The sequence below is a fragment of the Echeneis naucrates genome, chromosome 11 (genome assembly GCF_900963305.1).
Source record: "Echeneis naucrates chromosome 11, fEcheNa1.1, whole genome shotgun sequence".
NCBI lineage: Eukaryota > Metazoa > Chordata > Actinopteri > Carangiformes > Echeneidae > Echeneis > Echeneis naucrates.
Window position 1 is genome coordinate 20,066,055 of NC_042521.1, and position 16,716 is coordinate 20,082,770.

At 41.4% G+C, this 16,716-nt stretch overlaps 1 protein-coding gene across 1 annotated transcript in view; it reads left to right on the plus strand.

Annotated features, from left to right (window-relative positions):
• Window positions 1-11,650, plus strand: part of thsd7aa (thrombospondin, type I, domain containing 7Aa) — a 160,070-nt gene extending 148,420 nt beyond the window's left edge. The window contains exon 28 of the mRNA XM_029514874.1: window positions 11,442-11,650. Coding sequence (XP_029370734.1) covers window positions 11,442-11,529 — 88 coding nt within the window. The 3' untranslated portion in view covers window positions 11,530-11,650. The remainder of the gene's footprint in view (window positions 1-11,441) is intronic.
• Window positions 11,651-16,716: the final 5,066 nt, after the last annotated feature.

Sequence of the window (16,716 nt, forward strand, 5' to 3'; positions counted from 1 at the left end):
AGATATCAATCAGATATCAGTCAAGTACAGATCCTCTAATTGTTGTAATCCAACTCGATAACATTTTTGAAACACAAAGTTTATTTAACCTGACTAGTTTGTGAAAATCATTGGAGTGCTGCTTGAACAAGTGATAGTTAATCACCATAATGCTTGGGAAAAAGGGGTTGTTGTACTGTAATTTTGATAGAAATTTTAAGAAATTGAAAATGAAGATTTAATGCTTAATTTGATTGCAGTGCAATAGCATATCTTCTGTACTGAAGTCAGTGGTAAGATCAAGTGCAGTGCTACCCTTATATACGGACAACACAAACAACGAGACTTTGTCATATGAAAAAACTGCCAAACTCAAAAGACTGCAACAATCATCCCCAACTGATATGTTTAATGTCATGGTAACATCCAAGTAAAAAAATTATAAACTTAATCTCAATCAGACTTTCAACTCTTTGTTCAGATTTTATATTACGGTATGGTTGTAACGCTTTCTTCACCACCTGGAACTCACTCACATTTTTTGAGCTACAGCTCTCAAACTTTTATACAGGGCTAGGGTTGCCCACATATGTTTACTACAAATGGCACCTATCCAAAACCCTGCAAGAATATCACAGACCTCATGTGTTAATGTGAAATACATGTGAAAAAAGAAGCAAAACAAGTATGATGAATGCAGTATGAATGCTTAATAAACACACCATACTTAATACAACATAACTGAATGAAAAACAAATATATACATCACCATTTTTCTCAGTAAATATATTTCTAAAGGCACAACTGACATGAAATTTTCACCAGATGTCGGTAGCAACCCATGCAACCCACACATGCAAGGAAATCAAACCTTAGATGTCCATAAATTATGTGTAATAAATGGAATGACACAGGGAAAAAAATATTGAACACATGAAGAAATTGAGGTTCAAAAGGCACCAAAAGGCAAGAAACCTATCGGTAATCAGAAAGAAATCCTGCCCCTTGTCAGTGCAAATTAATATCAGCTGGTTCAGTCCCAACTGATGGCCTCTAAAAAGGTGTCTCATTGCCAAGGTGTCGTGACATCATCTCATGATGGGTAAAAGCAAAGAACTCCCTCAAGACCGTTGCAACCTTATTGTTGCAAAGCATACTGATCATTGGTTACAGAAGGATTTCTAAACTTCTGAATGTTCCAGTGAGCACTGTTGGGGCCATAATCCGGAAACATAATTTCACCATGAACTGGCCGTGACCAGGTGCTCCTCGCAAGTTTTCTGATATAGGAGTCAAAAGAATTATCAGAAGAGTTGTCCAAGAGCTGAGGACCACTTGTGGAGAGCTTCAGAAAGACCTGAAATTAGCAGGTACAATTGTTTCAAAGAAAATAATAAGTAACACACTCAACAGCCATGGCCTGTATGCACACTCATCATGCAAGACTCCAGTGCTGGAAAAGAAAAAAAAAAAAATAAAACATGTTGAAGCTCGTTCAAAGTTTGCTGCACATTTAGACAAGCCTATGGGAGAATATAGTCTGGTCAGATGAGACCAAAATTGAACCCTTTGGATGCCATAATACACACCATGTTTGGAGGTCAAATGGCACAGAACACACAGCACACCTCAAAAACACCATTCCAACAGTGAAGTTTGGAGGTGGGAACGTCATTGTGTGGAGCTATTTTTCAGCACTTTTTCGACACTGGAAAACTTCATGCAAGGAATTTAAAGGAAGGATGAATGGAAAATCTACCATTCTTGATTAAAAAAAAAATCTGCTGCCCTCTGCTGCCATCTACCAGGATGATGAAGATGAAATGAGGATGGACATTTCAGCAAGACAATGATCCCAAACACACAGCCAAGGAAACTCTCACTTGGTTTCAGATAAAGAAAATAAAGCTGCTAGAATGGCCCAGCCAATCACCTGACTTGAATCAAATAGAAAATCTATGGAAAGAACTTAAGATTAGAATTCATAGGAAAGGCCCACAGAACCTTCAAGATTTGAAAACTGTGCAAAAGAATGGGCCAAAATCCCACCTGAGCAATGCATGCAACTAGTTTAGGAGGCATCTTGAACACATGCGTATATAAGAGTATTAATAAATTTAAGTAAGTGTGTTCAATATTTGTTTTTCCTGTCATTCCATTTTATTACACACTACCTAATTTATGGACATTTAAGGTTTGATTTTCTTGCATGTGTGAGTTGCATGGGTTGCTCCCGACATCTAGAAAAAATTTCATGTCAGTAGCACCTTTAGAAATATATTTACTGAGAAAAATGGTGACGTGTTCAACACTTATTTTTCCTGAGAGAGAGAGAGACAAATTTATGTCTTTAAAAAATGCCTGTGTGCATGTGTTTCTGCATGTGTGACTGTGTGTATAATTTTTTATCACAATTACAATGTTGATGAATGATGTTGGCAGCCCAGGAGTGCAGGCTTGGCTGGCCCAAAGACTGCATAGGGCACATTTTATCCTCACTTTTTTTGGTGTTGAGTTGCCAATTGGCTCGTTGAAGAAAACACAAATGTTTTCGCCACCTGAAGTTCCAGAATCTTGAGTGTTGGCTTTCAACATTATTTTGGCATGTTTTCCAATTTTTTCCCCTCTGTTTGCCTTTATTCTTTCCTAAGATATTATTTCCTGCATTTTTGCTTCAACTTTTCTGTTCCTCTTCCATCAGTGCTTGTTTTACTGGTGTATCAGTGAGTATTTCAGACTGCCTCTTCCTCCTGATCCTGCCAGTTGTTTCCCTTGGCCCTGCTTTTTTTTTAATTTGCCGTATAGGCAAAGGAATGAATGTCTGAGCTGGAGACAACCTTATGTGGCTTACCCCAGTGAGTTGGAGGTTAGTATGGCTGGAAAGTTGCAGATGTCAGTGATGTACCTGGGTCAGGGCAGTCAGTGACTTGTGAGGCTGCATAGTCACACTCTGTGAAAATGCCAGGATTGAAAGTACCTGTGATCTGGAAACCGGCTTGAATTTTTTTGGGTGTTGCTGCTATAGGCAGAGCCGTCAGCACGGCTATATATATATTCACCAAGGAGGTCCAACCACTGGAAGATGTTAAGAGACTGTTTATTTTTCCAGTTAACTACGATTGTTTTCTTGGCAATGGCTACAGCTACAACAACAGAGTCGGACAGATGGTTTGGTGAGTTGGTTGTCATCAGTTCACTGATAAGGCAGACGTAAAAATGCAACGGTTAGGATTTAGTGGGATTCTGCAGTCTAAGATGGAGGACAGTTTCTGTGTTACCACTGAGCAGAAGTGCTGTACAGGTGAACAGAGCCAGAGAGCATGGATATAGTAGTCTGATGTGTTCTGAGTGCATTGCGTTCATATATCAGAGTGAGAGAAACCCATTCTATGCATCTTGTATTGAGTTGTGTATGATCTGTGAAGTACCTTGAACGGGATTAGTTGTAAATTAGATTTTTATTTACTTATTTTTTTGTCATTTTAAATGTATTTTGGCAGATTTGAGTCCAGAAGTCAAAGTCAGCAGACAGAGACAGATCTGCTTCCCATTTTGATATTGGTAGATGCATAGAATGGGTGCCTGAGAGTAACCTATTTACTTTGGAGAGGTTTTTTTTTTTTTTCCTCTCTTTCTTTTTTATAGAACGTTTTATGATGTTAATGGAAAATTCTGGAGGTTGTAAGGCATTCTGGAGCATCAGAATTTTCTTCTTAATTGTCTTTAACACTTGCAGGTACTGGAGAAAGTTTACATTTCTTATTACAAAAGTCTCAAATCTGTGGGTTTTAAAAGTAAGTTGTCCTGGAAGATGTGATGGAGGTGGGCGATTCCTTTCTGCTGTTAAGTGCTAAAATGAAGGGGGACTTTGTTATTTTCAAAGTCAGGATTGTGCCAGATCAGAGAGTTCAGAGGGTTCCAGTTGGGAATCTGTGGTCTGTAGAGTTTTCCACCAGACACACAGGGTAGAGGCAATCATGGGATTTTAACAGTTATGATGCTTGAAAGTCATGGCAATGGAGGGGGAGGTACTGATGTGATAGCAGTCTACCTGTTCAAATTCAAGCCAAGAGTTGGAATGTGCATTTGGATTTATCCAAATTTTTTGGATGAAAATGAAATTTGTTGCATCTAATCCTCCTTTGAAGGGTAGACGAGCAATTTTTTTTTTCCTTATTGTTCTTTGAGTAGAATTTTATATTAATGTAGTCAAAATATTGGAACCACTTTGCTGGGGGTTTGAATGGGATCATGGAGATGAGCAATTTTTCTGACCTAAGAACTGGAATAACACCTCAGTATATACAAATAAAAAGTTTTTCCAATTTGCCAGGCACTACAGATTGCTTAAAACCTTTACAGACTCTCAGATCTTTTTCTAGGGGTGTGAAAAAAAATATTGATTTGGCAATATGGGATACTCTGCTGCCCAATATAATAGATTTTTAAGCTTCTAATATTGATTTTTTTTTTTTTTCTTATGAGAATGATTCATTGTGAATACAGTACAGTGTTAGTACCTCCACTCTAGTGGATGGTGTCAAAGAGCCAGTCTGCTGTGTGGTGCAGCAGCTACCACAGCAGCATGAATTTGAAGTGGCTGAGGCCCTGCCAACCTGGCTAAGAAAATAATGCCTCTACAGTTTAAAACCAATGTTTGGAATTATTTTGGCTTCCAAGGTAAATAGGAAAGTAAAAACAATGTTAGATAAAGAAAATGCTGTTTGAAAGCTTTGTCTCGCAGGAATGATATATTGTGGGAACATGAACAACTTGCAAGTTCATCTAACAAGACACCCCGCCGAGGTATACCATGCAGGGCCAACATAGAGAGATAAACAACCACTCACATTCAGACAATTTAGAGAGTCACCAGGCTGTTCATGGTGGTCACGGTGAAAGTCAGTGATGAGGGTTCGATCCATAATGAACCGTGAAGGAACCCATTGTCTTTCCTCCGGGCCATACCCCTGCCAGTCCACCAGATACTATCTGCCCCGGCCCCTCTTGTGGACAGCCAACAGCCGTTTGACCTTGTAGACGGGGCCCCTGTCAATCACCTCAGGAGGAGGGGGTGGGAGGGGCGGGACCAAGGAACTCTCCTTGGCTGGTTTGACCTGGCTGACATGGAATGTGGGGTGGACATGGAGGGAGCGAGGTAGGCACAGACGGACCGCTGCAGGACCAATGACTTTGGTGATGGGGAAGGGACCCACTAAATGTGGAGCCAGTTTCTTGGAGGGGACCTGGAGATGTAAATTCTTGGCTGAGAGCCATACTCTCTGGCCTGGCTGGTAAGCGGGTGTGGGTCGTCGTTTGTGATCCGCAGCTTTCTTGGTGTGGTCCCCTTGGCGGATCAACACCTGACGTGCAGCAGCCCAGATGCGTCAGCAGCAGCAGATCATGGCATGGGCAGAGGGGACCATCAGTTCAGGTTCCTGGGCAGCAAAAATAGGTGGGTCATACCCGTAGACACACTTGAAGGGGGAGAACCCTGTGGCAGAGGTGGGTAAGGAGTTGTGGGCGTACTCGACCCAGACTAGGCGGTTGCTCCATGTAGAGGGGTTCTGGGACACTCGGCAATGGAGGCCAGTTTCCAGCTGTTGGTTGAGGCATTCGGTCTGGCCATTGGCCTCCGGGTGATAGCCGAGGTCAGGCTGGCTTTGGCTCCGATGAGCCGGCAAAATTCCTTCCAGAAATGTGACACGAACTGGGGCCCCCGGTCTGAAACAATGTCCCTGGGAAAGCCATGAATCTTGAACACTTGATTAATCATTATTTCAGCCATCTCCTTGGCTGAAGGCAGCTTCGGCATAGCAATGAATCTGGTCATTTTAGAAAATCTATCGACCACCGTGAGGACGGTGGTGTCTTGTGAGACTGGGAGCCCTGTGACGAAGTCCATAGATATATCCGACCATGGTCTGGAAGGAATGGGCAGAGGTTGAAGCAGTCCCATACGTGACCTGGAGGACATCTTATTCCTGGCACAGACCGGACACGACTCGACGTACTCCTGGACCTCCGATTCCATGGATGGCCACCAGAACCTCCGGGAGATGACGAATATCGTCCGCCAGACTCCCGGATGACAGGAAAGCAGCAAGGAGTGGGCCCAATGAATCAACTGTGGGCACAGATGGACAGGGACGAACAATCAATTCTCGGGGCACCCAGTAGGTGACGGAGCCTCTCCATTAGCTTGCTTAACCTCATTTTCTATCTGCCAAGTCACAGCTCCAACCACACAGGTCAGTGGAAGGATAGGTTCTGGTTCCTTGGCAACAGGCTCAGGGTCGTAGAGATGTGACAGGGCGTCCGGTTTAATGTTCCGGGACCCCGGCCTGTAAGAGATGGAGAAGGAGAAACGGTTAAAGAAGAGCGCCCACCTGGCCTGACGGGAATTGAGTCTCTTGGCCTTGCGTATATATTCCAGATTCTTGTGATCTGTCCAGACGATGAATGGATGTTCAGCTCCCTCCAACCAGTGTCTCCACTCTTCCAGAGCCACCTTGACTGCTAACAACTCCCAGTTGCCGACGTCATAGTTGTGCTCCGCTTTAGACAACCTTCGTGATAGGAAGGCGCATGGATGCATCTTCCCATCCTGCTCGGACCGCTGTGAGAGGACGGCCCCCGATTCCCTCGTTGGAGGCATCCACCTCTACTGTGAACTGTTGCCTGGGGTCCAGCATCGTGAGGATGGGGGCTGTGGTGAAGCGGGACTTCAGGGTCTGGAAGGCCACCTCTGCCTCTGGAGACCAGGAGAACCGTACCTTTGACGAGGTGAGTGCATGCAGGGGAGCCGCTATGGCGCTGAAGCCTCTGAGGAATGGTCTGTAAAAGTTAGCAAACCTGAGGAACTGCTGAACTTTCTTGCGGCTATCAGGTGTGGGCCAGTTGGTCACATCGCTAACTTCAGCCGGATCCATCTGAACTCTCCCAGGGGCTACAATGAAACCCAGGAAGGAGATGGTGTTGGCGTGGAATTCGCTCTTTTTGGCTTTGACATATAATTTGTGACTTAATAACTGTTGAAGAACTGCGGTTACATGCTTTCTGTGGGAGTCTACATCTCGGGGGTAGATGAGAATGTCATCTAAGAATACGTACACAAACTGGTCGAGGAAGTCCCTGAGCACATCATTAATCATGGCCTGAAAAACTGCTGGTGCATTAGTGAGTCCGAAGGGCATGACCAGGTATTCATAGTGGCCACTCGGGGTGTTGAACCCAGTTTTCCATTCGTCCCCCTCCCTGATTCTTACGAGATGATAAGCGTTATGGAAATCTAATTTCGTGAATATTTTGGCCTGTTGAAGCTGGTCAAAAACGGACGACATGAGGGCCAATGGATAACGTTTTTTTATTGTAATGTCATTGAGGGGGCTGTAATCAATGCATGGTCTTAGGGACCCATCTTTTTTAGCCACAAAGAAGAACCCAGCTCCAGCAGCTGACAAAGAAGGGCCTTCAGTGAAGTCTTGATGTACTCCTTCATGGCCGCCTTGTCTGGTCCGGAGACCGAGTATAGATAGCCCTTGGGGACGCTGGAGCCAGGGATCAGGTCGATGGCGCAGTCGTAGGGTCTATGAGGAGGCAGCAACAAGGCCTTGGATTTGCTGAACACCTCCCGGAGGTGGTGGTAACAGGAAGGGACGGATGTTAGGTCTAATTCTGAGTCTGTGGTGGCATGGAGAGAAACATGGTTAATGTTTGACACATCATCTTCAGGGATTTGGATGTACTCTGTGTTCCGCACATTCCTCCCCCTACCCTATGATCTCTCCAGTCTTCCAGTTAATGTGGGGGTTATGGATGTACAACCAGGGATGGCCAAGGATTAGTATCTGTGATGGAGAGTGGCAGAGAAAAAAAACAATGTGCTCTTTATGTCCGTGAATGTGTAGTTTTAGGGTTTCAGTGACATGGGTTATCGTCAACAGCTCCTTGCCATTGAGAGCACAAGCTCTAATGGGCCTGGGCTCGGGATTGAGTCCTAATTTGGCTGCCAACCCCCAGTCCATCAGACTCTCATCAGCCCCTGAGTCTATGAGCACTTTAAGGCTCGTGGTAGTGTCGTGGTGAGAGACCCTCGCTGCTGTGAGGACACGTGAAGCACGGCCCTGAACTGCGAGTGAACTCACCCATTTGGTCCCTTTGGCGGGGCACGTGGCGATGAGGTGGCTGGACTCCCCGCAGTAGAAGCATCTGCCCTCCTGCTGTCGTCGTTGTCGCTCCTCAGATGTCAGTTGTGTCCTGCCAAGTTGCATGGGTTCGGGCTCCCTAGTCGATCTTTCTGCAGTTGAACCCCGGGCTGCCAGAGTATCCTGCACCTGAAAACACCGGTACATTTCCGACGATGGTCGGTGTTCCCGATGTTGGCGGAGCTCTTTAATCCGGTTGTCAGTCCGGATGGCTAGGGCAATGAGGAAGTCCAGGTCCTTTGGTAGGTCCACCGGAGCAAGCCGTTCCCGTATGGGTGTGGACAGCCCCTTGAGGAATACGTCGTACAGTGCAGCGGAATTCCATCCGGTCTCCGCCGCCAGGGTGCGAAAGCGGATGGCGTAGTCACAAACCGACCCACCAGCCTGTGTCAGCCCGCTTAGCTCCCTGGCCTTTTCTCGGTCTGTGGTTACAGGGTCCAAAGTTCTCTGGAGAGCCGCTTGAAAATCCCTGAGCGAGTGACAAAGTGTGGAGTCACGGCCCCATTCCAGTGGCCCATGCCCTTGCTCTCCTGGTCAGATGGGAAACCATAAACGCAATCTTCGCTCGGTCATTAGAAAAGGCGTGGGTGGAATGGTCAAAGTGGATGGAGCAGTCTATCAAAAACGCCATGCAAAGTCTGGGCTTCCCGAAGAATCGCTCTGGGGAACATTAATCTATCAAAAGGATCTACAAACAAATCACTCATACAGAGGATACACAAAGGCTATGAAAAAAGGCTAAACTGAGATATAGAAAATACAATAGAAATTCACTCAATCGAGGACCAAAAGCTTACACAAGGAATCGAGGACTGTGGCATGGACGTAACGCTGGTGTGGGGCATCAATCGATGGCACAAGACAAGGGGAAGACAGACTATTTGAGCTGTGGGGGAAATGGGGAACAGGTGGAGACAATTGGTAATCAAGAAGACGCACAGGATACATGAGGAAGGGCAAGTGTTCTGAAACGAGAGGAGAGTTAGGAATTCCAAAATAAAACAGGAAATGAGAAGACAATAAAACCAAGACGAGACAACCTCACCACGGTGTGACAGAAATCTTGAATCTTGACTTTTAAAATTCAGTTTTTTCCTTAATCAGATCTCCATGTAACTATTTCCAGCCTTGACAACCACCATGTGAGATTGGAGGGGAAGTGGGTACACCCTGAATTGATCATATGACTCCTATCTCTTTCCTAATTAGATGAATGAAATAGATGTTACAACTCTCCCCATGTTACAACCATACCCGGTCTCCCCTGCATTTATTGTTGATATTGTGTACACATATTAAAGTCCTCTGTCAAAGAGCTTTCCAAGAAATTACTTGGCATGAGACTTCTGATACTAATTCTGGGCATTTCTGCACCACGTACTTAATAGCTGCATTAATTTAAGGGATTATAACCAACCCTTTTCTTTCCTACTGTTGGCCAGTGTGAGGCCTATTTAAAAAAAGGTTGATTCAGATGGATGAACAAAAATTTAATCTTCATTACATAACTTTTCATGATTATTCATTCATTCACTCATTGTTTTTTCTTTCGTTTTTTTTTTTCATCCACCTTCATCCTCATACTCCCTGTTCAGTTATTGTGGTAGTAACCGTTGCTGCACGTCAAGGTCCAAGTCCCCTTCAGATGGGGCTGACCGAATGGACCCAGTGCCTTACACCTGTCCTGACTGCCAGAGACAAGAGCAAGATGAGCTAAGGTGGCACAGCCAAAAACATCAGCAGCAGCAGCAACAATATGAGGCACAGCTTCAACAGCCACCACCATCACAACAACAACCAGAGCTGCAGCAGGCACAGCCACACCCACCACCTCACTTTGAAACCCTTATCACGTAGTCATGTCCTAACCTCACATCAGTATGAATCACTCCATCTCACTGCCATTTGAATCAAAACACCAGGGGTTCCTGTTCACTCATTTCTATGGATTACGTCTGGAGGTGAGCTGTCTAACTTCCATCAAACACACAATTGACCATTGGGATTCACTGCAAAAACAAACTATATTTTATAAACAACAAATATGCTTTGCTCGTTTTTTGTACATACACTTTGTACACATGCAGAATTATAAGAAAGAAAGCAATAAATAGAAATGCTGAAGGTATGGTAGAATTCCTTGAGGGGCTGAAAGGATTAAAGACTAAACTTAATAGTTTTTTTTTTTTTTTTAGTCTCTGAAAATCTTTAAGGCAGTTTATCAGTGTTTAAAAAAAATTTGACTTCTTGTCTAGATATATACAGAAGTACAGTATATGTAAATATAATTGAAACCCACTATCACTGCCATTAACTATCTGTTTGTATTTAGTTGTGTTACAACAGTTCTTATTTACTCACAATGCTTTAGGAACAACCACACATGCTTTTTGAAGGGAACAGGTGGACAATTTGTGTTGTTCAAACTTTCCTACACACTTACGATGAAGTAAAGGTTTTAAAATAAATTCCCCCTGTTAATAGACATTTTGTAACAACTACACTTCTGTGTGCATCTCTAAAGTAGGCCCAGAATACCGCAAAACAGTCCAATCAGTCAACCCTCAAACCCCGTAGGCCTCAATTGTCTGTCTGCATAGATCTCAATGAAATGACAATGACAATAATAAGATCAGCAACAATAGTTTACAATCAGACCCCAGCAGGACATTTTTTCAAACATGAGGGAACGAAATTGGAACTTAAACAAACATTACAATGTTAAGAAAATGTGTAATTGCAGTGTTTTAGGTTACATTGAATCTTACACTTTGGATAGGGCTGTGTTGAAAACTGTTCCATATACATATTTCTCCTTACTATAACCACAAATAATCTGTAAGAAGATATCTCTGCCTCACATCTGGTACCATCTTGTGGTGGTTCAGTCATATTTGATAATCAGCCATGTCTTCATCACATACAAGGGTGTAAAAATGTATCTGTCATGCTTTAAAATGCCCCTTAGTCCCATCTGACACAGTAAAATGTCTGTATATGTAGTGTTGCGTTGCAGACTAAATCCATTTGGACATATGGACGTGGAACAGTGGTGCAGCTGTTAGCACTGTCACCTCCTAGGGAGAAGAAGCAGCATTTTGTGGATGCTTTCATATTGAGGACAATCTTTTTGTGGTCACCAGCTACAGCTGATCTGCACACAAGTCAAGAATGTGAAATGTTAAGCAAAGGTGTTGTTAGGAGCAGTGTTTAGCTTCTCTCATCTTGTTTTCTTACTTTGTGTTTGTTCTGTAGCAAAAAGCCAAAGAAGCCACAGCGACGACAGATGAACAACAGACTGAAGCCACTGACTCTAGCTTACGATGGAGATGCGGATATGTAGAAATCTTCCTTCTGCAGGTCAAACGGGGTTACTATGGACACCCCTTGATGTCAGGATTGTTGCTGGGCATTCTTCATTCATCACCCACTGTGGGAAGATGATTGTGATGGAAAGAGTAACCTCAGAGATGAAAACACTGAATTTGTGTTCTCTAGCAGCCTTGATGTTTGTATCTTTTTTTTTTTAAATCTATTTTTATCATTTCAATTGAGCCTTGATGAATTCTTTATCTTCTTATGGGAAGTATGTCTTTGCTTCTCTGCCATCTATTACTGCCATTAACATCCAAACTTTGGTTGTTGGACAGGGTATTTTGCTCTGAAAGCATAATCCTCATGTCTTTTCAATGATTTCATCACAGCTAGGGGGGATAATATCTGTAGGACATTCAACACTTGTAGGACAGATGACGAACATTTACAACTAAGTGTTATTATGGCCTGGGTGCATCACAAAAAAAAAAGAAAAAACTATGGAAAAAGTGTAATGAATCCCAGAGCTATTGCCTGCCTCTTCTTTCTTAGTTTTTTCAGGAATAATTTTGCACTATATTAGTGCAGCATGATATGGTCTAATGTCTACCTTTTCACCATAGGAAACTGCCTCTCTCAACAAGATGATGTACAGTCTTGTGCTAGAAAAGTAAAAAAAAAATTTTGCAAACAGAACTCACTAATGTTTACTATTTTCTTTTATTACCTCCTGTATGTGACTCTTGTATGGGACTCGATGTAAATAGGATTTTTCGCTGTCTCAACTTTACCTTTCTAATTATGTATGTGTCACAAATCTCTGAGTTTGTTAATTCTCTGACAACTTGACTGTGACTTAACATCAAGATTTTTACTTTTGTAAGCTGATATCCATAACAATTATAAATTCAAAATACAAGAGATACATAGAAACCCCTCTCATCATAAAACTTTGTAGCTGTGACATGGAAAGAAGAAAAGAGGAGACATAACTAAAACTGCAAGTTAATGGTACTTCATTCCTTAATCTGCTACTGCTGATCTGTTTCCGGGTCACGGAGGGTGCTGAAGCTAATCCCAGCTCACATTGGGCAAGGGCAGGGTACACCCCAAACAGGTTGCCAGTCCTTATAGATGAACAGCCACTCACACTCACTGTCAGACCTACAGGCCATTTAGGAGTATTCAGAGGAAACCTACACAAGCATGGAGAGAACGCAGGAATCCAGCCCACGACCTTCTTGCTGTGAAGCAACAGCAATAATGACTGTGCCACCGTGGTGCCCCACCCGTACTTATGTAGCTAAAAAATATGTGTTCTTTTTCCTGGGAAACAAAGGGTCTATCAGGTGGCTCCTTCATAGCGTAGCCTAAGATTGATTGTACACAGGTAATAAAAATAACATGGCAGCAAAAAGCACAGTTAAAGACACTCAGGATTACACTGTTTAGTGTACGTATTGGGTAAGGGTACAACTGTTAAAGCCAAGAGGCTTAAAACCCACAACCTTCGCCCTGTGAGGCAACAGCGCCAACCACTGTGCCACCGTGCTGCCCAATATTGCACTTCAGGTATTCAAATCAGTGAAGACAATTTGGGCCTGTGACATTTAGTCTGGCACCTAATTTAGAAAGGCAGTTAAAGTGCATACTGAGATCAAAAGTAAATTCTAACAAAAACAAGCTTCACATTTGTAGATTTAGGGAAAACCTCAGTATGTTTCTTATGATTTTTTGTGATAATGTCTGAATGTGAAAGTATTTAATCCTGCATGTTTTTTAAAACCTTCCATCATAATTTGTTCAGGGCTGCATCTCTCCACCCCTCACCTTCTCTCCAAGAACTCTGTTCTCTGTGTTTGAAATAATTTTGTCAGTTTTTCTGTGAACAACCAAAGTTGTTCATTCAACATTGTTAGTTTCAGATAGTTACATGGGAATCCTTGTTCGTTCCTGTTGGTCCTTTGAAAGCAGGCACACGTTTACTAAGAAAATATAAACATTCCAAGGATCCCTAAAATCAGTCACTCACCAATTAACTACTTTCACATTCTGGTCTTAGTTCTCCCACCCTTCACCAGTGTTGAGGTAAGACTTGAGTTTTTTCATATGCAGCGTTAACAGGACAGGAGAAACTTTAGTTACAACTAATGGCTTAACTGAGCATCATGAATTGATCTTAATAAATTGTTTCATGTAAATCATTTACCAATCCTAAATCACAGTGATGAGAGCTTTAAGGCTGGTCATAACTTGTAGGTCAGTTATTAATGTATTACCCTCCAATATGTATGTGACTAATAGATTACTTTATTTAATTAAATTAATTAATTATTTGCCGCTGATGAAGACATCAAATTATCTTTGAAAAAAAAGGTTTCCTGACTTTTGTGCCCTAATCCTTTTCTATATGAATTGATTTATTTTGAATTGAGACAAGCCTCGAAGAATTTCAATAGTGTATGCCAATATACTGACATCAAATGATGTCTTGTGCATAGCACACTAAGGAATTGTATATACTTGTGTTAAAGGGTCTCCCTGTTCACAACTAGAGAAAAACATCCTGAAAAAACTGAAAGGTTAATTTCCGACTTGTGGGTTTTATTCCTCTGACAGACAGCTTAATATTCTGTGAAGTTTGTTGCAAGTAAGTTAAAAGAATGTTTTAATTTATATTTTTTAGACTATGAGTTGTAAAGAAAGTGCAAAATATTTCTTCTTTTATTTATTCATGTATACTTTTAATTTTTTTACTGCACAAAATGTTATGCATACATAAAACAAAAAAGAAAAAAAAGATGAAATCTGATGAGCCTGTCCTTTTCCTACTGTTTGTTTATAAGTATCTGACTAATTGCTGATAATAAAAAACTGAAATATTTCAAACTTCTTTCTTGATTTTGCCATGAAATTTCATCTTTTTCTTATCGATTCGTTTTTCACATATTTGCATGAAACAATACTGTGATATGAAATATTATTTTACCCTGTAGTTTATAGAAATAAAGTATACTATGCAGTTTCAAATCTGAATTTTCAAACTGATCCAAAGGAATTGTTCTTAAGAATGTGACTTACATAGAGATCAAAGGGAAGGTCCAGTATTTAGATCAAACGAGCCAGACTTTGATGTACAAGTTCCTGTATATCAGACTTCAAAAAAGATAAATAAAAAGATGAGAGCTTAATCAAGCTTTATTAGCTGGGATCAATGTTTTTTATATTAACTTTTTATTTTTATCAGAATGAAAACATTCTACTTCTGCAGTGATTTTCCATTCACAGATTTATTTTTATTCTATCACAGTGTGATTTAGTGTAGAAAAAAGTGACAGCTAGGCCAGTTGATGAGATAAAGTAAAATGGAATCAAATGTCCATTTAATTCTGTTATACCTATAGGCACCCTTTTAAAATATTCTGTATCCCTTCACTATTAATGTATCCACATAATACATCATCCCATGGAAATAAATTACTCTACCCTCAAATGTAAAAATCTCAGATGTTTTGTTTTCTGAAAAATTGTAGACGATATGTACAACAAAACCTCCAACTCTAATGTTCTACCGCAAAACTTTGAGTCAAACACAAAATAGATGGCGAAGAGATGATGTTTAATTACCCCGTCCAAGTCCATACACAGGGAGGCAGACAAAGAAGGTAACCAGATCCAGTCAGACAAAAAACAAACTCCAATGATACAATGAAAAACCTCAATAATCATAAAATTATTTGAATTTTCTTCATGTTATATATATAAAGAGTTTGTATTCACTGGTCAGGAAGCCAAGCATGTTCACTATAAAATGCAATTGTACATCTTAGAATAGAAAGTGCCCTTAACTCATTTCAGCTTACTCTGTTGACTTTCCTCACTTAAACTTAATAAAGACAACTTTCTACTGAGGCAAGTAAACAAACTTGTCAGCTGCAAGTTACCTATACCTATACTTTCAGCAGCATTTGGCATCTCTTGTTGAATACACTAGTGATGGGAATTCCGGTTCTGTTTAGACAGCCGGTTCTCAACATGGAGCAGAGTGCGCCAAAAAATAAATATATATAACTCAGCACAAAAACAAAGACCCTTCTCAATTAGAGAAAAGGTCCAATTTCTGACTGTATACTTATTTATTCATCAACTTTTAACTATTTAGTTTGTTAAAAACAAAAAGAAAACCAGGTAACAGTTTCAGTCTTTAAAGAAGATTGGCCTCAGCTTTGAGGGGCTGCTTCTGTTACACAGTCTCCGTGCCATCACATGTGCAAGGCGTGGGTAGACTGAAGCCTTGGTCACCCTTTCTGCCTTTGCTTGATCAATGAAACTGAAATGCATCAAAATTTTGATTCTTTTCCTGCCACTCATTTTCAATTCCCACCTGTTTCCAGCCTCTCTGTGTGGGTGTGCTGGTGACTGTTCTCTCTCTGAGCGGTGTGTAGCCCCCGCCTCTCCCCCTCCTGCTCAATGCTCATGTAGCTGACAAATCATGTGCGGCTTGAACAGAAAAAAAAATAAAAATAAATGAAGCGTCGGTCGCGAACGACACATCGCTAGAATACACAGTCAACCCTCAGTGATCGGGAAGAGACATGAGAGATGGTTGCTGCAGTGTCACGGTAAGTTTAACTGGTTTTATATGTAGCAAAGTACAGTCAATATTTTTGTCATGTAATTTATTCGTTAGTCCAAGTTTGGAGGTGAACTTTATGTTTAGCTAAAGTGTAAAGATTAATGTTAGCATGTTTAGCTAAAGTTAACCAGCCCTTCACGTAGAGATAACGGGAGTTTTAGTAAACACAGCGCGCTTTTTAATGGCTGAAATTTTTCAGGGCCACTTTTCAACTCGGCAAGCATGTAGGCCTAATTCATTTCTCAGCATACTGAAACAAAAAATGACTTTGTCATTGTCCATGTCTCCTTTTTTTTTTTTTTTTTTTAAACACGGCGGAGATTTTTTTAGTTAACTACAGTTGTTCCTTTTTATACCTACTGCTCACATATGTAGCACATATGTTAGTTACCAGTTCTACCATTTCCCTAAATAATAAAGAACACAACAGTAAACTAATGTTAACTGAGAGGTTTCCAGTTTCCAGTTTCCAGGCCCTGGAATTGACTATTGAGTTTATCTATAGTTCACACCATAGTGAATAGAGATATGTAAGCAGGGACTCTCAGAGATTCTTTCAGATTTTTAACGACTGAGGGA